The sequence below is a fragment of the Acomys russatus genome, chromosome 6 (assembly GCF_903995435.1).
Source record: "Acomys russatus chromosome 6, mAcoRus1.1, whole genome shotgun sequence".
Lineage (NCBI taxonomy): Eukaryota > Metazoa > Chordata > Mammalia > Rodentia > Muridae > Acomys > Acomys russatus.
This window is the reverse complement of record NC_067142.1, coordinates 75,513,566-75,536,377: the sequence shown is the minus strand read 5'-3', so window position 1 is coordinate 75,536,377 and position 22,812 is coordinate 75,513,566. Positions and strand designations below refer to the sequence as shown.

The following is a 22,812-nucleotide window of genomic DNA, read 5'->3' as shown; positions in this document are numbered from 1 at the left end:
AGACAGTAGAATGGTGGTTGCCAGGAGCTGGCATGGGAATGGGAAGCATGAAGAGTTAAAATTGGGGCTGGAGAGATGGCTCAGAGGTTAAGAGCACTGACTGCTCTTCCAGAGGTCCTGAGTTCAAGTCCCAGCAACCACATGGTGGCTCGCAGCCATCTATACTGCCCTCTTCCGGATGCAGGTGTATATGCAGATAGAGCACTCACATACATAAAATAAATAAATATTTTCTAAGTTAATATTTAGTGGGTATAAAGCTTGATTTTTGAAAAGTTGAAAGAATTCCACTAAATTCCCTTAAAATGGAACATATTTATATCATATACATTTTACCACAAATATATACAGGTCTGCAAAAGTTGCCTTTCTGCTCCCCTCCAGGATTAATCAGCATCCTGATTGCACTGAGAGACAGTTAGTGCTCGGGCTGGGTGGGGCTTTCAGAGTGGTTTTGCCTTCTGTGCAGAGCTTAGTCGCTGGATAAAAGTGGAGCAGCAGTAGCAGAGCTGATTCCCTGGCCCTGTGCTAGATGGCTTTGATGTTTATCATGACGGTGGCTCTTAGGGCCCACAGTTCCTGCAGGTTTTGAATTGGCCCTGCTGGGATGCTTGTGAAGTTTCCTTGTGGATCTGGGTAGGGTGATTGATAATTGCATAAGCTGTCTGCTGACCTCCATATTAACCATACCCTGCAGTGTTGCTATTTGATGCCAAGATTAACTCAGTGTCATGTTATTCATGTGTGCATTTGTTAAAATAGTTATTTCATAATGTAGTATATGCCTCAAAGAAAAGAAGATAGACTGTATATATAAGTCCTGCATTGGGGTGATAATATTCTTTTTCCCCCTCTAACCGTAACCCTATCCTTAATCCTAACCTGAACCCCGAACCCCAACCCTGATGATACTCTTGAGCCTACTATTTTATTTTACATTTTAAGTCATTAATAGTGGGAACTGGTAAGGTGGCGCAGAGGTAAAGGCACCAGCCTCCAAGCCTGAAGACTTTGAGTCCAGTCCTCAGAACCCACATAATGGAAGGAAAGAACCAATTCCTGGAAATTTTCTCCAGCCTCCACTTGCATTCTTTGGCATGTGTATATACCCATATATACACACAAATAGTTTTCTAACTGTCAACATTCATTTTTTTAATCTTAAAACTTGAATGTGGCCGGGCAATGGTAGCACACGCCTTAATCCCAGCACTGAAGACAGCCTCTGTAAAAAAAATTTTTTTAAACTATGTAGTGTTTGCCTCTACCGTGTAATCTACTTAGAATATTACTAAGCATGGCTTCTGTATGTAGTGCTTGCATTCACTGTTGAAATTCTGACTTTCCTGATCCTTGTCATTTGTAGCATCTGTACTTATGAGCTGGGAGGAATTGGTTCCAGTGTCAATGTTGGGTTTTATTTATGTTACTGTTAATTTACCAGTATGACCTATCATTAGGCCTATACTTATTATTACAACAGTATTTTCTAACCTGCTAGCAATCAATCAAGACATAGACACCTGTTATATTTTAAAATAGCTGTAGTTAACCTGGGGCAGGGCAGATACTAATTCTCTAAACTACTTCCCATAGTAGGGCAGGCATGGGATCCCTGCCCCAATCCCATGCCATCTGCTTCTAATAACTTCTATCAAGCTACCTCCCATCCATAATTCCAAATACTTGCTCATGTTCTTCATCTGAGCCGAACCCTCTATCCTCGCTGGCCATGTGCTTCTGTCATCTAACTCATGATGCAGCTGCTTTTCTCTCTCCTCCAGTCTCTCTTCCTCCCAAGATTCTCCCTGTCTCTCCAAGCCCTGGAACCTTAGCTATGCCTCTCCCGTTTGCCCTGCCCAGATGTGTTGGCCTTTTATTGGTCAAATAGGTTAGGCTCTTAGGCAAGGTACAGGTGGGGCACAGAGACGGCAAGCAGTAATTAGCATCAGAACACACTAGACCAACCTCCAACATATTTATTTATTTCTAAAGATTTATACTTGCATGTACACTTGCATGCCAGAAGAGAGCAGAATAGATGGTTGTGAGCCACAGTGTTGTTGCTGGGGATTGAACTCAGGACCTGTGGAAGAGCAGACAGTGCTCTTTACTGCTGAGCCATCTGTCCAGCCCCAAGGTTGGGCTTTAGATGAGGGATTAAACAACATCATGGTGGGTCCTGTGTAGAGCAGGTTCTTTCATTCACAACAAGCTGGGTTCAATATTACTCTCCTTCTAGTCAGTCTCATGACATGAGTTCTCCAGCTTCGTGAGTGTCAGTGGTTTGCCTTTACAGCTTCTTACACTTCAGTCTGCCTCTTACCTTAATTCTCCAGATTGAAATCCATAGCACTCTACATTGGTTTTGGAGTTAGGTCTATTCTCTTGGTCATCAGCTATTTTTCCTCATTAAGAACCAGTGACTGACATGACTCATATGAGCCTTTAATGCCTCAAACAAAACTCACATTTCTTCCTCTTTTTTAAACTTTTTTCTTATTTTTAATTTTTTTTTACATATACATATATACAATAAACTAGATACAGCAAGAAGAACCACAAAACAGGAATTATATAAATGTTTCATTTATAGTGTTTTGGTTATTTGTATTTGACAACCTTGGAGAAAACATCTTTCCTATCTTGGTGAGTCTAAAATCTGACTATAAATCAATATCTATCATATCTCATCCACATTTCTCTCTTATACAGAATGGCACCAAACCTCCACTGGATGAAGATGTAAATTTGGAAGCAATCGCTAATGACCTTCGTTGTAATTGCTATACGTGAGTATTTAAGTCTCCGGTCTCTCAGTCCTCTGGAGCGTAGTTTCTTCAGCAGGAAAAGATGCTCATTTTTTTTTAGATTGTTGGAAAACTTAATGATGTTTTCTGTATGACATCTTGTCTAGTGACTGGCTGGTTCTTGCTGCCTTCTTCTCAGACAGCTTGCCTGCCCATTTGGAGGCTGAATTCCTGGCATAGTGTCCCTGTTGACACTCAGGCATCCCTAACCACATTGGTTCCTTTCATTGCTAGTTCTGCTTTTCAAATATGTAAATCAGGTGTTTTTCACTGAATAGCAAATTGCTTAGGTACATCTGAACAACCAAGGTTAATTTGCAAGGCTGTGTGCTCTCTGCATACATGTGCCACTGACAGCCTGCAACTTCTCCGCCTTCAGCTTTTATATTTATTCTTGTAGTTTAGCTGAGATGCCCCAGCCACTCTCTAATTTTAAAAGCCCTGTTGTTTGTCCCTAACACTTTTGGTGCTTGGTGTATGTCTCTAGAGCAAGGCCAAATAATACTGGGCTTTCCACAAGAAAGTAAAAGTGAGTGAGTAAATATTTTCATCATTAAGGGCTTCAGGGCTGTTGCTCAGCATTGTAAACTTACTTCCAAGAACTATTCTTGAATAGTAACATAGGCACTTGATTATTTGATACCTGTAAATTAGGCTTTAGTTCCAAAATTCAAACTCTTTCATAAAGAGTCTTTGTGGATGATGTGAAAGCTGCAGTGTAAGAAAGCCCCAGTCAGAGCCGGGCGTGGTGGCGCACGCCTTTAATCCCAGCACTTGGGAGGCAGAGGCAGGCGGATTGCTGTGAGTTCGAGGCCAGCCTGGCCTACAAAGTGAGTCCAGGATGGCCAAGGCTACACAGAGAAACCCTGTCTCGAAAAACCAAAAAAAAAAAAAAAAAAGAAAGCCCCAGTCAACCCAGATGCTTCATCAACCTCTTGCAATTCTGCTGGCCCAGCCTGCTATTGTTATTTGGAGTAATTCCACAAATTAAGCCTTGGTGTGTATGTGTCTGTGTCCATTCAGCTTTGTATGTGTAAAGTTTCTACTAACCGTGTGTGTGTCCAAGTGTGTGCAGGTGCCTGTAGAGGTCAGAGGACAGACCACCTTAGGGTGCTTAGGTATTGTTCCTCAGAAGCCACCTTGTGTTTTGAGGGGGTTTTGGGTTTTTGTTTTGTTGTTTAAATCCTGGAGCTCACTGGGCATGGTGGTACATATCTTTAATCCCAGCACTCAGGAGGCAGAGGTTGGCGGATCTCTGTGAGCTCCAGGACAGCCAGAGCTGTTACTCGGAGAAACCCTGTCTCGAAAAACAACCCAACAAAAAAATCCTGGAGCCTGTATCTATTAGACTCTTGACTCAGTTATCTGCCTGAGTATAGCTTTGACTGAGTTTTTTCTTTTTTACTGTTTCCTCCTCTTTATCTTGTAGTTTCCAGGAATTGAACTCAGGTCACTGTACCCTAGCCTCTGACTGTGTGTTTTGTATTAACATTAGCATCTATGGCAAAGAAGGAGGACATTTTATTTTCATTGTGTCACACCTTCCACAAATCCCTTTCTTCTAAAGGTCACTCACTCCTACTGTCCTAGTCAGTTTGTCCCACCTTCATTCAGTGCTCTTTTCCCTCATTGTTATGTATAATTGAACATCTTTCTTGGCTTTTAGAATGCCTAAGAATACATAAGCGCTTTTTTTTTTTACAGGGGTGCAGACCTCTCTGCATTGGTACGAGAAGCTTCTCTCTGTGCCCTGAGACACGAACTAGCAGGACAGAAGAGTGGAATTGGGACAGGTATGAGGCTGTTTAGGATCTCGCTGTTCTGCTTTGTCATTCTGGATATTTTAAAGTGGCGCTTCTCTAGCATTTTTTAAAAACAATGTAATAAATGACTTTGATGAGACCTTTAGAGACTGTGTGGAAGGTTATGTAAACTCTTGTTGCCACAGCCGTCATTGTGTAGTTAGCGCTCTCCCCTAAGCAGCACTGCATCCTGTCAGCGCATACGAGTGACTAGATAGAACCAAATGTGCTCATCCCCTGCCATTATCATTTGAGTTTGCTACTAACTTGAAAAAAAACTTAATTCTATTGCTAAAGGAAAACCCATTTGCCTGTTAAAATTCATCCTAAATTGGAGAAATTAAATACATAATCTTCCACATATCAGGATTTTTTATTTGAAATATAAAATCAGACAGCATCTTTTTTTAAAAGATTTATTTATTTATTATGTATACAATACACATCAGATTTCATTATAGATGGCTGTGAGCCACCATGTAGTTGCTGGGAATTGAACTCAGGACTTTTGAAAGAGCAGTCAGGTCTCTTAACCGCTGAGCCATCTCTCCAGTCCCCCAGACGGCATCTTTTATCACTCAGTGATGGAACATTTTCTTACCATGTGCAAGGCTCATGATTCTTTTTAACCCCAGCAGCACAAAAGCCAGAAAGCTCAAAGACAGAATCCATGCATTCCTTTCTGAATGGCGTGGGGCCTTTTCAACACGTTTGCTGTTTATCTCACATTTTGACAGTATTTTTGATGTTACTATTTGGGTATTATGTGGTCATTAAAGATTCATTTATGGCTTGTATTCCAGCCATGCCAAGTACAGAGTACCCTTTGTGTCTGTGAGGTGCCGTGTACTGTGCAGATGTACTCTTGTTGGAACTTTAGGTGTGCACTAGTCTCCTTTTAATTATGTGTTATGTTGTGTCTTTGGTGAGGGAGAAATGTGACAGGAACACAGGTGCCTTCAGAGGACACAAAATCATTAAGATCACCTGAGGCTGGACTAGAGGTGGCTGTGAGCCAGCTGATGTGGGTACTGGGAACTGAACTCACATCCTCTACAAGAGCAAGATGCACTCTAAACGCTGAGCCATCTCTCCAGCCCTACTTCTATGAATCTCAAAGCTAAATATTGTTACAGCAACATTTACTTATCATAGATTTATTGGCACACATATACATTTACTGGGAAGTGGTTTTTCTGGATGTTAAGATTCAGTTGTTAATACCTGGTGAGATGGCTCAGCGGTTAAGAGCACTGGCTACTCTTCCAGAGGTCTTGAGTTCAATTCCCAGCAACCACATGGTGGCTCACAACCCATCCATAAAGGGACTGGTGCCTTCCTCTGGGATGCAGGTGTACATACAGACAGAGCACTCCTACGATAGATAACTAAATAGGTGAGTAAATTAAATAAAAACCCAACAAAACAACTCCCTCTTGGTTTAAAAAGATTCAGTTATTGAAACTTTTTTTTCCCTAAACTATATTGTTTCTTTTGGAAGTTAATGATAATAGGCAAACTTAGAACATTTTATAAACAAAAATCAGAACCACGTTAAGTTGTGTACTTGTAATCCCATTGTTTAAGAAACCAAGACAAAAAGGGTTTAAGTTTATGAGTCACATAAGGAGACTCTGCTACATCCTCCTTGATACTTTGTAAATTGAATCTGGCCCCTTTCTTAGGGTATGTTTGGTGACTAAAAATCAACAGGCCTTTTCCATTTGCTACTTATTCGTCTGATTGTTTTTTATATCACATATAACTTCTGTCTCTGCATTGCTGTGGCTTTCATTTTTAGCTCTCTAGCCTTTAGAGACTTTACTCTAATAACCTTACCCAAATCCTAGCCAGATCTGCTTTCCAACTTTTCAGATGTTCAGCATGTATTACTTTATTATAGATAAATGTTATTATCCTAATATTTGCTTACTATTTTCAGTATAAATTGTTATATCTTAATACTTAGCTATTTTATCATTACCTTATAAAAATTATAATCCTGTCTAACCAGTTTTGTGATATGCACAGGTACCCTTAGTATTTTTGCCTTTGAGACTTCTAGCCGCTGTTACTCAGTAGTGTAAACTTGTGTTGAAGAGCCATACCCTTGGGTAGTAGTACAGTTTCCCGGTTAATTCTATTTCTTTTGACCATCTCTTCTTATAATCTCTTATTGAGTTAATTCTACTTGAGACCACATTGGTCATTTCTGACAGTGTGAGCAGCGTGCACAGCTTGGCTTCCACCGTTTTTCTTCCATCCCAACATTCCTGAGAGAGACTGCCAACCAGCAGTCCTCTTTCCCCAAATGAAGTAGAGAGATCTCAGTAAGGTGTAGCTGGAGAGAAGCAGATGTAAATGTACCTGAATAGGTTCCATCCGATCACCCATCTCAGTTTTTTTGGCTTACTACACTGACTTGTATATTTATGCATTTCCTCCACAGGTGAGCTCAAGGTCAGTCATAAGCACTTTGAAGAAGCTTTCAAGAAAGTGAAACCATCCATATCAGTAAAGGTGAGGCACATTTCTGTGTTGAGAAAAGAGGTGGGAAATGACATTGGTGAAGAACTCAGAAATGTTATTTTTGCTTATTTTTATTGAGGGGATAGTCTTTATTTAGCATAAGCTAGCTCAAACTTGTTGGCTTTGTTTTTTAACAATTAAACTTTATTATACAACCCAACTAGCTTACACAAGAAGGAAATAAGGTTAAAGGGACAAAAGAGTGAACCTTTCGGTATCCGTTTCACGGGACGGGTCCTTAGGTGTCTCTCTGGCCCGCGTGCTGGTCCGGCCTGTTCGTTGTTTTCCATGCCCTCAAGCCCCAGCTGAACCTGTTGTTCTCTCCTCCCCACCGCCTCTGTCAAGTGGGAAGGGCGGTCTCCTTCTCCCGTTGAGGGTCAATTAAAAAAACAATAGCCCAGTTGGGGTTCCCAGGTCTGCTTCCTGAATTCCAGGCCCAGGATGGCTCCACTCAGTCTGTCACAAGGTATTCATGGTGTGTCCAAGGGTAAAGCCCGCCAAGACTGCTTCCACCTGTGACAGAGCTTAATCCTTCCCACACAAACTCCTGAGACTCCTACTTCAGCCTTCCAAGTGCCAGGATTACAGACATGTGCCACAGTACTGTTCACTAGCACATATAATAGTAAGCCTGCACTTTAAATGTTCATGTAATGAAATGGCATAGCTATTCAAAAGACCAAAACACATCCCACAAATTTATTATTAAATAAAAAACACAAGAATAGCTGGTCGTGGTGGCGCACACCTTTAATCCCAGCAGTTGGGAGGCAGAGGCAGGCAGATCACTATGAGTTCCAAGACCAGCCTGGTCTACAAAGTGAATCTAGGACAGCCAAGGCTACACAGAGAAACCCTGTCTCAAAAAGAAAAAAGAAAAAAAAGGCTGGGCGGTGGTGATGCACACCTTTAATCCCTGCACTTGGGAGGCAGAGGCAGGCGGATCTCTGTGAGTTCGAGGCCAGCCTGGTCTACATAGTGAGTTCAGGACAGCCAAGGCTACACAGAGAAACCCTGTCTCGAAAAAACAGAACAAAACCCACACAGGAGTAGTGTTAGATTGTAGGCATGAGCCACCATGCCTAGCACAATTGCCTTTGAAAAATAAATTCGCCTTTTATTTTTTACATTTGTTTGTATGTGGTGGGGGCATACTATAGCAGGAATCAGAGGATAGCTGTGAGAGTCGAAGGATTGGACTGCTGGCCCTAAGGTAGACCCTACATAGCTGGAAATAAACCAGAAACATTGTAAATTTTTCTTTGGGATAAATAGGTAGGCGTGGAGTTGCTATCTAACACTGGAAAGTTTGCTGTGGCGGCGGTGAGCTTGCACCGCATGCCTGCTGCGTTGGCAGGACTTGGAAAGATTGGCCACAGCAAGGGAGGTGAGGGTGTGAGGGGCTGGAAGCCTCGTACATTGTGCTGGGAAGAGTGGAGCAGCCATGTTGTGAGCCAGCTTGGCAGTTTCTTGGAATGTGAAGACACTGGAAGCCCTTACTGTAGTCTCCTGTTTCCATCCTGACTCGGTAGTTTACACGCGCAAATACCTCTTGACCTGGTGTGCAAACTCCCTGGACAAATGCTGGAAATCGTGCTATGTCCTAAAAAGCAGCGAATGTAGAATCTAGATGCAGGAGGCAAGGCAGTTAGGGCTGCTGTAACAAAGGGCCATAGACAAGTGCCTTAAACAACAGAGATCGTGTTTTCTCACTGTTCTGGAACAGGCACCTGTGATCAAGATGTTGTCTTATCAGAGTTCTGAGCTCTGTCCTTTCTCCATGTGCCCTTGTATTTGTGCATTCTGTGGCCAAACTTTTTTTTAAAGGTTTTTTTCAAGACAGGGTTTCTCCTTGTAGCCCTGGCTGTTCTGGACTCACTTTGTAGACCAGGCTGGCCTCAAACTCAAAGTGATCCTCCTGCCTCTGCTCCCAAATGCTGGGATTAAAAGGTGTGCCACCACGCCCAGCTCAAACTTCCTCTTGTACAGTAACCCCGGTCCTTTGGGACTGAGGCCCCCTTCACCTCTCACCTATGCAGAAACCCTGTCTCCAAGAACAACCACACTGAGGTCTTAGGGTTGGGGCTTCCATGTGGCAGCTTGCAAGTTATACCTGCCATCCCATAACTGAGTGGTCAGCATGATGTGTCTTCCATCCTCACAGGATCAAGTGATGTATGAGGCTCTGCAGCGGTCCCTCAGTCAGTGACATTTGCACTGCCTGCGTGGCGGGGCCTAGTGCATGAACTCACCAAGAACGACGCTTGCTCTGAAGGGTCGACTTTCAGCTTGGCACAGGTGGCCTCGTTGTAAGCATTTTATTTTCAAGTTTATGAGGCCCAATTGGAGAAGATGATGTTTCCTGTCTGGCCAACATTGTGGGAAAACACCCTACCTCCCTACCTCCTTTTTAAGAAAAAGAAAAAAGAACAGAATAAGTAAAACCTTACTCAAATAAAATTATTTTGAACTATCTCGATTACAGAAACTGTTGCTTTGAAAAGTTGTCACCTTACATTCCATCACTCTAGATACACATTGTTATTGGTTTTCTGTAAACCAGGATGTTTTTCTACACCAAAGCCACTGACACATTGCTACTATTTAATTCTTACGTTCCAGTCAGTCTTTTCTCAGCCATTTTGATGCCATTTATAGTAAAGGATCTGGTCTAAAATTAGCTATTCCAGTGTGTTAAGTGTTCTAGTTTCCAAAAGTTTTGTTGTTGGGCTTTTGTTTGGAGACAGTTTCTATGTAGCCATGACTGTCCTGGAACTTATTATATAGAGAAGGCTAGTCTCACACTCCCAGAGTTCTGCCTGCCTCTGCCTCCCAGTGCTGGGATTAAGCTGTGTGCCCCCATATTTGAAGTTCATAGGTAAAATTAGATTGGCTGCCTGTAAAAGAACCTTTACTCATGAGGTAATTGTCTGGGAGGCCTAGTCCTGGAAGCTTCTAGCTTCCATACAGTCTAACCTACACCTAGAATATTTTCAGCCTCTGAGACTTAACTGCTTAATAAGCTCACCCTTCCTTATTCTTTCTGAGCTCCTAGCAGGTTGGTTCAGTTCAGCTGTTCTGACTCAAACTCCTCTCCAAACTCCAGCTGACTTTTACAGTCTGGCTTTTCTCCTGGCCTCGGCATTGCTCTGCTTGGTCTCCAGCAGTCTCTTCTGGTCCTCATTCTCCTCCTCATTCTCTAGCTTGCGCTGCCCTCCCCTGTGTTTCTCTCATTCAACCTCTCTGTAAAATCCCCCTCTCTCCTCTGGCTTTTTTTGTTTGGTTGAGTTTTTTTGTTTTTGTTTTCGTTTTCAAGATAGGGTTTCTCTGTGTAGCCTTGGCTGTCCTGGACTCACAGCCTGGCCTCGAACTCACAGAGAGCCGCCTGCCTCTGCCTCTGCCTCCTGAGTGCTGGGATTCTTCTGAAACTTGCTCTATCCAAGGCTGCCCTTGAACTCAGATCTGTTTTCCTCTTTCTTCTGGATTAAAGATGTGTCCAGCCAGACCACTCAGACTTACAAAGTCTGTGGGTGTGATCTCTTGCCAGAGAAGCAATGTTCTGAATTAAAATTCTTCTATAGATACCCATTCTTTTCCCCTTTGTTAAGAAGAGAGCCTAGAAACCTAGCTATCTCCCGGGACTACAGGTCATGGCTCTTAGAGGAGAGCCAACTGCCACCACACACACGGACCAGCATAACTCCTAACTGCACTCTCAAACTCACACAGATCAGTGCAGTACTTACCCATCCAAGAAGCTGCTTTCTGCAGCACAACTGGCCATAATGCAGAGATAACTGATGGTGGGGTTCCCAGCCCCAAACGGTTTCATCTGCAGCACAACTCCTGGACCTAAGGCTCAGGGAATATCTGGGAAAAGGGAGTGGAAAGATTGTTAATATCATGAAGTATGCCAAACATGACAAGGACACTACACCCAGTGTGCCTGCCTAGCAAGACCTGAACAACAACAGTACTAACGGATATCCTAGTGCAAAAGGGTGAAATCTCATGGGACCCCATCCCTCGACAAAGAACAGTAGGCGACCGATGACGACCGCTGAGAGAATTAGTCTCCTCCATGGCCGAGCCTCCCTTACTGGTGAAGAGTGACCAGCCCCAACTCATTAAACTGGCTTAACAGAGTGTAGTGTTTGTGTGTGTAACAATAAAGAAAATGCTGTTGATTAAAGAGGGGTGGGGGAATGTTATGTATTTATATTTTTATTTACATTTGTTTAAGGACTTTTATGCTGGTTGTTGTAGGCACATGCCGTTAGTCCTGTCACTCAGGGGGCAGAGGCAGGCAGATCTAAGTCCAAGGACAACCTGATCCTCATAGTGTCCGGCCAGCCAGGACTGTTGTAGTACAAGAATTGCCACACAGACCTCTCAAGCACCAATCTTGTTGAGATATTGATTTATTAAATGCAACACCCCAAGACTGACCATGGCCAGGGACACAGAGGACTCAGGAGCCAAACTGTGACCAGGTCTGTTTCTAAGGCAGGTTTTTATAAGAAAAACCGTAAGCAGGTGGGAAGCCAGAGGGAGGGCAGCATTACATCATTTTGACTAGCTAAACACAAGAATCGATTTTGTTCCGAGCACATTGTATCCAGGTGGCTAGACAAAGCTGTATTTTAAGCTGGTTGGCTAGGATATAAGTTTGGGGGCTTTCTAGTTCCCCACCATTCTGGGAGAAAGGAACATAGCAGGATATTGTGGTTTTAAGTAAAACATGTATGTTAGTTCAAGCAGAACATTCAACAAGTATTGGGTTGTAAGTAAAAGGCTATTCAAGCTCCCATCACGGACAGCCTAAGAGCCTGATCTTAATTTCACCTTAAGATCAAAATGGAGACTTAAAAATGGCTTCTGTTGTGTTAAAAAATGAAAGCAGGTGTTGACAGAGGAGCTGCAGTTTTAAGCCAGTTACGATCGGACTGTATAGCTAGACCTTGTCTCCAAAAGAGGTGGGAGTAGGAGGCTCCTGTAAGGAAAGCGAATAAGCTCTGGCCAATATAACAGAACCGATGGGAGCAGCTTATGGTCATGTCCTAAGAACCGACCTGGAGCAGCAAGTACTGAATATATGCATTATAACCTATGACAAAGACTGGGTATGTCATCAAAAAAGCAGAGCAAAAGTGGAAACATCAAAATTCTCATCATCTGTAGAATGGAGCAACACTGTTTTCACACACCAGAATATGATCCAGCCATGACAGTTACACAACAGGATCCACTCACTGCTGGTGAATGGAGAAGCTATCCCCAGATCTTACGTATAATGTGTAACAACACACATGTCCCAACCTTCTAGTAGTGTAAAAGGTATAGTCCATAGGAGTCATATTTTAAAACTTGGGTTTTGATAGTTCTCAGCCAACAGTGGCTGATAGTCGCGTCTGCATGATGTGGCAGTGAGTCAGTGGGCATCTAAGCACAACACTCAGAAGTGCACAGGTACTGACACTGCTTTAAGAGAATGGTTGGTTTTGGAGAAGAGGCCGGAAGGCTTCATAAGGTAGGACTCGGAAGTGCCGTTAACATCTCGGTTAGGAATGTTTCTTTACCAAGTTTCTTCATGACTGGCTCACCTCTGCCCTCTTGTGCAAGAGTCTTCCTCTTGAGGCCCCAGCCTTCCAACCCAGGGATCAGAGATATACCTATGTAGGAGAGCCCAGAAACAGTACCCAGATGGGGAAAGGGCCCCTTGGACTCAATTTCAGATTGCTTTGCTGTCCTGCCAGTGACCTTACCCTGGCTTCATTTTGTCAGGATGTTCTTTCAGTAAGCCAGATACTGCACCGCTGGGTAACTAACTACATCTGCCTTGGCAGCCCACTCAGGATTCCCTGTGACCCGGATGTATAACCATAGCAACTGCAACTTGCAACTAAAAACTCTTCTGTTCTGCCAAAATGAGTATTGCAAGGTTACTCACCTAAACCTGGCAGTGAAGTCATCATGTGTTTTGCCTTTATAAAATGCTGCATCGCTGAACTTTGGGGCAAGAGTTCTTTGTGATGAGAACCTGCTTTCTGTCTTAAGTAATTAACTCTTTATGGCTTCATATACGCAGTGGTCTATAATTTTCTCGCTTGGACTATAACAGATGCACTGTGTTGCTAGAAGCCCACAGCACCAGAGCACACCAGTTGGGGTGAAAACCTTCAGAGTCAGTTTTTACTGTTTTCAAATAGATTTCTCTCAGGTGTCCTGAGTACTGCAACACGTCACACATTCAGTAAGAACTTTCTGGAGAGTTTAATCATCAGGGATCAGAAATGTGAGGTAGTGGGAGTCCCAAGTCAACCTCCCTAGAGTTGGGGTTGTGAGGTAAAGAAGTGTGTGAGTGTAGAGTGGTGGCTGGGTCTGTAGCCCGGTTCTTACGAGGCTGTTACCTTGACCACATAGGGAGTTCCAGCCCTTCCTGGGCTACATACTGAGACCCTGTCTCAAAATGAAAAATAAAACCCAGATAATGTATAATAATGAGTTGGGTTTTTTTTTTCTTTCAAAGAAATGGCCTTTAAGCTGAAAGAACTTAACATAGGGAACAACTTGGCTGCACTGAACATGTTCCAGTGTCTACACAGGGAGCTAAAGAGACCCTGGATTTCCTTGAATAAAGACAACGTGGGGTTTGTTTGTGTGGTGTGATCTCTGCCGTGAGTGACTAACCTCCAAACCAGAAACCTATCATTTTGTCCCCACATAGGGCACAGCTTGTAGTTAAGATTCTAAGGACCACCGGGTGGTGGTGGCGCACGCCTTTAATCCCAGCACTTGGGAGGCAGAGGCAGGTGGATCTCTGTGAGTTCGAGGCCAGCCTGGTCTACAAAGTGAGTCCAAGACAGCCAAGGCTACACAGAGAAACCCTGTCTCAAATAATCAAAAGAAAAGAGATTCTAAGGACCATCTCTTGCGCACAGCCTGCCCTTGTAGATTAGGCAGATTAATTTTGCACTTACTGTGTGACAAGGCTGACATCATGGGTTGGTTCGGTGCCAAAGCTGACATCATGGGTTGGTTCAGGCATCGTTAGTTTGGGCTAAGCATTGCTCCACATGCTCCTAGTTCATTGAGGTTTCACAACTTTAACAGGAGCTTTTCTGAATTAAGATGGTTGAAGACACTCACTCTGAGCGTAAGAATCTCAGGGGAATAAACCTGTCACCTGAGTAGGTGACAGATACTGACACATCTGCAAAGAAAGAAGGAAAGCTTTGGGAAGCAGAACAGCAGGAGAGGAAGTTCATTCTTGAAGTATCAGTGGGGCATGCTCAGCTCCAGATGAGGAGAGCAGAGAGGACCACTGTGAAAGGCAAGGAGAAAGCCCCAGAAAACACCAGTGCTTTCCGTATCAGAGATTAAGAGAATGAAGGCAGTGGGGAGAGAGAGGTGGTACAAAGGACAAATGCCACATGACACACCAAGGGCTTGGGAACAAATCACTCCCCCAAGCCTCAACAGATCTAGAGAACACTAATATGACAGGTCTTCTCACTGAGTAGATTTGCAGTCTAACTGGGCAGAGACCCTGGGGTTTATAATTTATAAAACATAGGTGCTGACTGACCATAGTGATTCATGCCTGTAATCCCCACACTAAATCTCCACACTTGGGTTTAAGGCTAGCCTGGTGCACACATTGAGTGCAACTCAATATCAGATGTAGAAAACAAATCTACAAACACAAATATAATTGTGTTTGGAAAATCATCTCTGCATTGAACTAGTATGCTGCAGGAAGTCATTCTGAAAAACCCTTACTGACTCTGTAGCTTGCAGTCCCACAAACTAATGAAGATTTCCTATTTGCAGTGCTCACTTCAGAAACCCAGAGCAAGCGTCAGGTGATTATGCTCTTGAGAGCTGGCCTGAAGAGTCCCTATAGAAAAAGTGTGAGTCTGCACCATGGAGAGCCCTACAATTTAGAACTGAGTCTGCACTACAAGCTGGAGGCAGGGCAGGTAGAGAAGCTAGCTACCAGAGCACCTGAGGAGGAAGAGGAGGAAGAAGAAACAGCAACAATCGAAGACAAGGGAATGAAGGGTCAGAGCTGCTGTGCCCTGCCACACCACAGAAGCCTGAAGGCGCTGTGTCCCCTTGGGTGAAACGTTTGACAACTGTCCTCTAAGGTCCTTGGAGCCAAAAAGAGCACAGCTTGGCCCATGTGGTTCCAAGAAACAAATGCAAAGAAAGCCAAATACCATGAAGGATCCCTTCTCATCAGGAGATACCAACTGGAAATCGCCAAAGAAGGAAAGCAAAACAGAGACTAACTACACTACCATAGGCAGGCAATATCTCTAGGGGATAGAGAGCCACATACTTTTTAATTTCTCTTTGTTACTGCTACTTTTTTTAATTTTTTATTTTTCTTGAGTTAGGGCCTCTCTCTGTAGCCATGGTTGTCCTGAACTACTACTTTATGTAGACCACGCTGGCCTCACACTCAGAGATCTGTCTCCCTCTGCCTCCCAAGTGCTGGGATTAAAGGTGTGTGCCACTATGTCCCTCTTACTTTTTAACTATGTGTTTTTATTCTTACTGTAAATTCTTCCCTATTTTTCTTTTCTCCACCCACCCCCCTTTGGTTTTCTGAGACAGTTTCTCTGTGTAGCCGTGGCTGTCCTAGACTTACTTTGTAGACCAGGCTGACCTCAAACTCATAGGGCCTGTGTATGCCTCCTGAGTGCTGGGATTAAAGGCGTGCGCCACTTGCCTGGCTTCTTCCCTGTTTTTCATCTCACCATTCTCTTCTGTGCTTATAGGACATTTTCTTGAGAACAGAGTCTCATGCTAGCCTCTAACTTTTTGTGCAATGAGGATGACTTTGCAATCCCTGATCCTCCTTCCCCACCTTCTGAATATGAGGGTTACAGGCATGTGGTACTGCGCATTGGATCCAGGGATTCCATGCACCCTACTATCTGAGTCACACTCATTACCCTGATTATAGGACTTGTATAGTGTGCTAGCTAGTCTTCTGTTAGTTTCACAGACAAACTAAAGTTATCTAAAAGGAAGGAACCTCAATTAAGAAAATGCCTCCGTAAGATTCAGCTGTAAGGCATTTTCTTAATTAGTGATTGGTGGGAGAGGGCCCAGCTCACTGGGGACAGTGCTGTCCCTCTGCTGGAGGTCCTGGGTTCCATAAGAAAGCAGGCTGAGCAAGCCATGGGCAGTAAGCCAGTAAGCAGCACTCCATGGTCTCAGCATCAGCTCCTTCCTCTGGGTTCCAGCCTTGTGTGAGTTCCTGTCCTGACTTCCTTTGATGATGAACAGTGTGGATGTAGAAGTGTAGGCCAAATAAACCCTCTCCTCCCCAACTTGCTTCTGGTCATAATCACTGCAACAATAGAAATCTTAACAAAGACATATAGAGACTGTTTAAGTCAAAGATTATATCAGAGCAATTGAAATGTATGCGTACACTATTTTATTATGTGTTCTCTCCATTCTCTTCTTCCCTTTTTAACTGCTCTTACTTGTATCTAATTTTGTAGATCATTTTTGTCCTTTCTCATATTCTTTACACCACCCCCAGCTGTCAACATAAGACAAAATAAACTCAATAAGGTAGAAAGGGATAATAAAGATAAAAAAAAAATAGGGCTGGAGAGATGACTCAGAGGTTAAGAGCACTGACTGCTCTTCCAGAGGTCCGGAGATCAATTCCCGGCACCCACATGGTGGCTCACAGCCATCTATAGTGAGATCTAGTGCCTTCTTCTGGCCTACAGGCACACATGCAGGCAGAATACTGTATACATAATAATAAATACATCTTTTAAAATCCCAGAAAATAATAAAATGGAAATGAAATGAGTAAGATAATAAATGAAGCAGTTGGTTTGTTGAAAAGGTAAAGAAGACTGACAAGACCTTAATCAAACAATAGTCAGAGAACCAAATCAAGAAAATTAGAAATGGAAAGGAAGACATTACTTTACAACAGATAACCTATGGCTGGGTGTGGTGGTGTACACCTTTAATCCCAGCAGAGGCAGGTGGATCACTGTGAGTTCGAGGCCAGTCTGGTCTACAAAGTGAGTCTAGGACAGCCAAGGCTATGCAGAGAAACCCTGTCTCAGAAAAAAACAAAAAACAAAAAACAAAACAGACAAGTAGAACATTATGATAGGCAGATTTGGGCCCAGGGGTCCCGCTCAAACTAAGGCACCAGCCAAGGACAATACAGGCGGTAAACTTTAAACCCCTTCCCAAATCTAGCCAATGGTCAGAACATTCTCCACAGTTGAGTGGAGAGTGTGATATGACTTTCTCACGTACTCTGGTGCCTCACATTTGACCATGTCCCCTGGAGGGGGGACCTGGTGGCACTCAGAGGAAGGACAGCAGGTTGCCAAGAAGAGACTTGATACCCTATGAGCATATACAGGGGGAGGTAATCCCCCTCAGCAACAGTCATAGGGGAGGGGAATAATGGGAAAATTAGGGGGGAGGAGGGAAGAATGGGAGGATACAAAGGATGGGATAAACATTGAGATGTAACAAGAATAAATTAAAACAACAACAACAAAAAAAACAGATAACCTATGAAGCCCAGAGGATTAATAAGGAATACCTTGAAAATGTTTATTCCAAGGGAGATATATGTGTTTATGAAATGGGAAAAATCTAGAAGAAATGGATGGCTACCAAAAATAAATCAAGGGTGTATAAACAATTGAGGCAATAATAAAAAAGACTCCCCAAATAAAACCACTCAGGCCTGCATGGACTCAACTGCTAAATTCTACCATACTAATCTTCAAATTATTCTGGAGTACACAAAGGAAAGAAATACTACCAAACTCACTTTATGAAGCTAGCATTATTCTGGCACCAAAACTGGGTAAGTACAAGCAAAATAGAAGATCGTAAACCAATGCTTTTGATGAATATTGTCTTCGTTTGGATTTTATTGTTGTGAAGAGGCACCATGACCGTGGCAACTCCTAAAAGGAAAACAATTTCATAGATTTAATCCATTACCATTATGGCAGGAAACATGGCCATATGCAAGCTAACATGGTTCTGGAGAAGGAGCTGAGAGTTCTACTCCATAGGCCGCAAGGAGGAGCCCTCAAAGCCCGCCCCCACAGTGACACACTTCCTCCAAAGCCACACCTACTCCAACAAGGCCACACCTCCTAATAGTGCTACTCCCTATGGGCCAAACATTCAAACAAACGAGCCTATGGACCCCATATTTATTTGGACCACTACAAATACGATGTAAAACTTATAAGTTGGGTATGTGGCAGGCAGGGGAGAACCACCTCTGTATTTGAGGCCCACCTGGTTTACATAGTGAGTTCCAGTCCATCCAGAGCTACAGAGTGAAACCTTGTACAAAAAAACACAAACAGAAACTAAACAAAATAACAAAACAACTCAATAAAATGCTTACAAACTGAAGCCAACAACACATTAAAAAGATTATTCACCATATCAAGTTGGTTTAATTCTAAAAATGCAAGGATGGTTCAACATGTACAAATTAAAAATGAAATTTACAATGTTAAGAAAATGGAGAAAGATCTTATGCTCATCTAAATAGGTGCAGAAAAGGCTTTTAAAGTTGAACATTTCCTTCATGATTAAAAACCCTGAATTTGAGCCAGACCTGGTAGTGCAAGCCTTTAATCCCAGCACTTAAGAGGCAGAGGCAGGTGGATGATGTGAGTTCGAGGCCAGCCTGGTCTAGAAAGTAAGTCCAGGACAGCCAAGGTTGCACAGAGAAACCCTGTCTTGAAAAACCAAAAACCCCTTAATTTGGAATAGAAGGAATGTGCCACAAAACATTAAATCTACAGTCAAAAATATAAATGGGGGAAAACAAAAAAGCATTTTTCTCTGAAACCAGGTATAGGACTGATTTATAGACAATTGTGAGCTACCATGTGGCTGATGGAGTTGAACCTAGGTCTTCTGGCTGAACAGAAATCAGTACTCTTAACCACTTAGTCATCTCTTTAGCCCTAAATTTTATGCCATTTAATTTTTGTTTGTTTGTAGTGGAAGTTTTAGTTTCTTTATAATTCAGTTATGTGATGTAATATGTTTTTGTTTTAATCCCAAGTGTGGGATATGGGACTGCCTCAGTTTATCCACAACTAGTAATTGCCTCATGCTTCTGAGAGGGGTGTGGTCTTTTGGAGAGGGTATAAATACAAAAGCCCAGAGAAGGGAGGTTTCAAGGGCTTCAAGGAGACAGACAGAGGAGGATGAAAGCTGCTAGTTCTTCCTGCTTCTGCATTTGTCCTTTGCTGTTGCTGGACTGCTAGATATCCTGGTGCTGAGATTGTTATTTTTCCAAAGAACCCGAGGACCCTAACCAGCAGGAAGCAGCTAAGGAGAATTCCACCCCCACTTCCCTCTAACCTTCTTTCTCTCCTACCTGATGTAGAGGTGTTGGAAGGGACAAAGAGGCATAAGAAAGTAAAATAAAATAATTTAAAAACTAGCACTTACATTTGTTATTTTGAGATAGGGTTTCTTTGTGTAGCTCTGACTGTCCTGGAACATGCTCTATAGATCAGGCTGGCCTCAAACTCAGAGATCTACCTACCTCTGCCACCCAAGTGCTGGGGTTAAAGGTGTGTGTCACCATGCTTGGCTGCCTTTTAATTTTTTATGATAGTGGTGTTTCCTTAAGAGCTCTGTGTGTGTGTGTGTGTGTGTGTGTGTGTGTGTGTGTGTGTGTGTGTGTGTGTGTACAAGTCTAAGTCTGCTCAATAGTTCTTTCTGACTGTGGGCAAGTTCTTTGGACTCACTTTTTGGATCTCATTCCCATATTAGGGTCCCCTGGTTCCTTGGTCCCCTTCCATACTGGGCCAGTGAGGCCTTATTTACTCCCCTAAGACTTAGGATAGAGAATGATGTGGGAGAAGCGGTGTGACACCAGTGGAGCAGCACAATTTCTGGTCAGGTCCCTCCCGTCCCATCTATCCTCTCAGGGCAGTGATCCTTAGTGTAAGAGTCTTTAGCATGGGTCTCTTAGCCCAAGAACTTTCTCTGCCCCTTCCACACCACAGGGATTCTAGGATCCAAGATCCACCCTTAATGAAGAGAGGCTGAAGCTGAGAAATGTGCAACTCTACTTCCTCACTTCTCAGAGAGACTTTGAAAATTCGTGTAATGTGCAGAGGGAGGAGAAGATACAATGAATGTACAATTCCCTTAACGAGTTGAAAGAGTGTCACTGGTGAGGCTGGCCTTGAACTGTCTCAGGAGTCAAAGGATGAGCTTCCCTTGCCCCCTGGGTTACTTCTCCATGCCCAGTTGCTCCATAATTCCTATTACTTCCTTTGCACACACCTCTCTTGCTTTTCTGACCCACTTCCCACTCCCTCACCCTTTCCCTAAGGGAACACCCCAGAGATGCCACTTATACCCTGATCCTTGTCTCAGGGGGTGGTTTCAGTAAAACTGAAGAATCAAGCATTTGTATAGAAAGTCTTTTAAAGAGAAGGCCTTTGAGATGAAAGCTGAGCACAGGGAAGGAGTTGGCTGGATTGGGACCAGTACAGGGGAAGTGGAGGAGGCCCTAACTTGACACAGTCCTGAGCATGGAACAAAGGAATGTGCTGGGGGATGGGAGGGAGGGGGCTGGCACGCAGCCAGGCTTGGGCCACATAGTGCAAGGCTGCCCATCACAAATAAGGGGATGTGTACAATGTGTGTATTTGTGCCATGCCTGGATTCTCTTTCCTTCTCAGCTTTCCTTATTCTATGAACCCAAGCTGGGGGCAGAAACAGCTTGCTGCACCCTCTGAAATATGAGATGACAGGAGAGGAGAGGACCCATGCATCACCATGGATGATTATCTTTCCCGACTAATGAAATTCTGTCTCAGCTTTCAGACACCCTGGTTTTCAACTAAACACATCACTTCCCAGCCTCTTCTTTCATATGTGAGCAGGAGAGAATCTGTGGATATATAACCGAAGAGTATCATCATAGACCCTGGACAGCCCTTAAACTTAGAATGAGGGAGGTCCCACTCATGAGGCCTGCCCACTGCTGCTGACATCTTACCTGTTGGTCACCCTCAGGGGTAACTCCCCTCCTAGCGCCAAAGACATCAAGAAGACACTACATATCATGGGCATGGAGGTGGACGATGACTGGCTCAGCAAAGTCATTAGTGAGCTGAATGGAAAAAACACTGAGGATATCATTGCTCAGGTGTTGGCAAGCTCCCCAGTGTGCCTGCTGCTGGGGCTGGGGCTGTTTCCGCTGCCTCTGGCTCTGCAGCTCCTGCTGCTGGCTCTGCCCCTACTGCAGTAGAGAAGGAGAAAGACCAGAAGGAGGAGGAGCCCGAGGAGTCAGAAGACATGGGATTTGGCTTGTTTGATTAAATTCCTGCTCCCCTACAAAGAAAGCATCTCTATGTATCATGGAAAAAAAAAAGTAGGGCTGGGCATGATAGCACACACCTTTAATCCCAGCACCCAGGAGGCAGAGGCCAGCAGATCTCTGTGAGTTCGAGGCCAGCCTGGTCTACAAAGTGAGTCCAGGACAGCTAAGGCTACACAAAGAAACCCTGACTCAAAAAAAACCCAGAGGAGGTGGTGATGCATCCATTAGATGGACCAGCAGGCAAGCCTGTAGGGCATTTCCTTAAATGGTGATTAATGGAGGAGGGCCAGAGCCCTGTGGGTGGTGCCATCCTTGGGCTGGCTGTTCTGTATTCTTTTTTTTTTTAATTAATTTATTCATATTACATCTCGATTGTTAGCCCTTCCCCTGTTTCCTCCCATTCTTCCTTCCCTCCCATTTCTCCCCTTCTCCCCTCCCCTATGTCTGTGATTGAGGGAGACCTCCTCCCCCTATATATGCTCTCAGAATATCAAGTCTCTTCTTGGTAACTTGCTATCCTTCCTCTGAGTGCCACCAGGTCTCCCCATCTTGGGGACATGGTCAGAAAACCGGCACCAGAGTTCGTGTGAGAGTCAGATCTCACTCTCCACTCAATGGTGGAGAATATCCTGTTCGTCGGCTAGGTCTTGGTAGGGGTTCGAAGCTTACTGCCTATATTCTCCTTGGCTGGTGCCTTAGTTTGAGGAGGACCCCAGGATCCAGATCTGCCTGTCATAAAGTTCTTCTTGTAGGTTTCCAGGACCCTGTGGGTCCTACTATTTCCCCTTTCTTCCATGCTACTCTTGCCTAAAGTCTCAATCGGATGTCCTTTCCAATGACCCACTTTCTTGGTAAGTAAAGATTTTCATGGTACGTATCCCTTGGACTAGTGTTTTGATATAAGTGAGTATATACCGTTTGTCTCTTTTTGCTTCTGGGTGAACTCACTCATCTGTTCTGTATTCTTTAAGAAAGCAGGTTGAGCCTGGTGGTGGGGCACACCTTTAATCCCAGAATTTGCGAGGCAGACACAGGCGCAGGCGGATCATTGTAAGTTCGAGGCCAGCCTGGTCCACAAAGCGAGTCCAGAACAGCCAGGACTATACAGAGAAACCCTGTCTCAAGAAAAAAAAATAATAATAATAAAATAAAATAAAATTTAAAAAAAAGGAAGAAAAGAAAAGAAAGAAAAAGAAAAGCAGATTGAGTAAATCATGAGGAGTAAGCCAGTAAGCACCCCCACCCTCATGGCCTCTGTATCACTCCTGCCTCCAGGTTCCTGCCC

General features: G+C 43.7%; 1 protein-coding gene and 1 pseudogene across 1 annotated transcript in view; both read left to right on the top strand.

Annotated features, from left to right (window-relative positions):
* The window catches only part of Nvl (nuclear VCP like), a 56,194-nt gene extending 46,821 nt beyond the window's left edge, over positions 1 to 9,373 (top strand). Inside the window, exons 20-23 of the mRNA XM_051148032.1 lie at positions 2,716 to 2,792; positions 4,515 to 4,603; positions 7,062 to 7,132; positions 9,306 to 9,373. Coding sequence (XP_051003989.1) covers positions 2,716 to 2,792; positions 4,515 to 4,603; positions 7,062 to 7,132; positions 9,306 to 9,350 — 282 coding nt within the window. The 3' untranslated portion in view covers positions 9,351 to 9,373. The remainder of the gene's footprint in view (positions 1 to 2,715; positions 2,793 to 4,514; positions 4,604 to 7,061; positions 7,133 to 9,305) is intronic.
* Positions 9,374 to 20,043: 10,670 nt separating this feature from the next.
* Positions 20,044 to 21,526, top strand: LOC127191159 (60S acidic ribosomal protein P2-like; annotated as a pseudogene).
* The last annotated feature ends 1,286 nt before the right edge of the window (positions 21,527 to 22,812 follow it).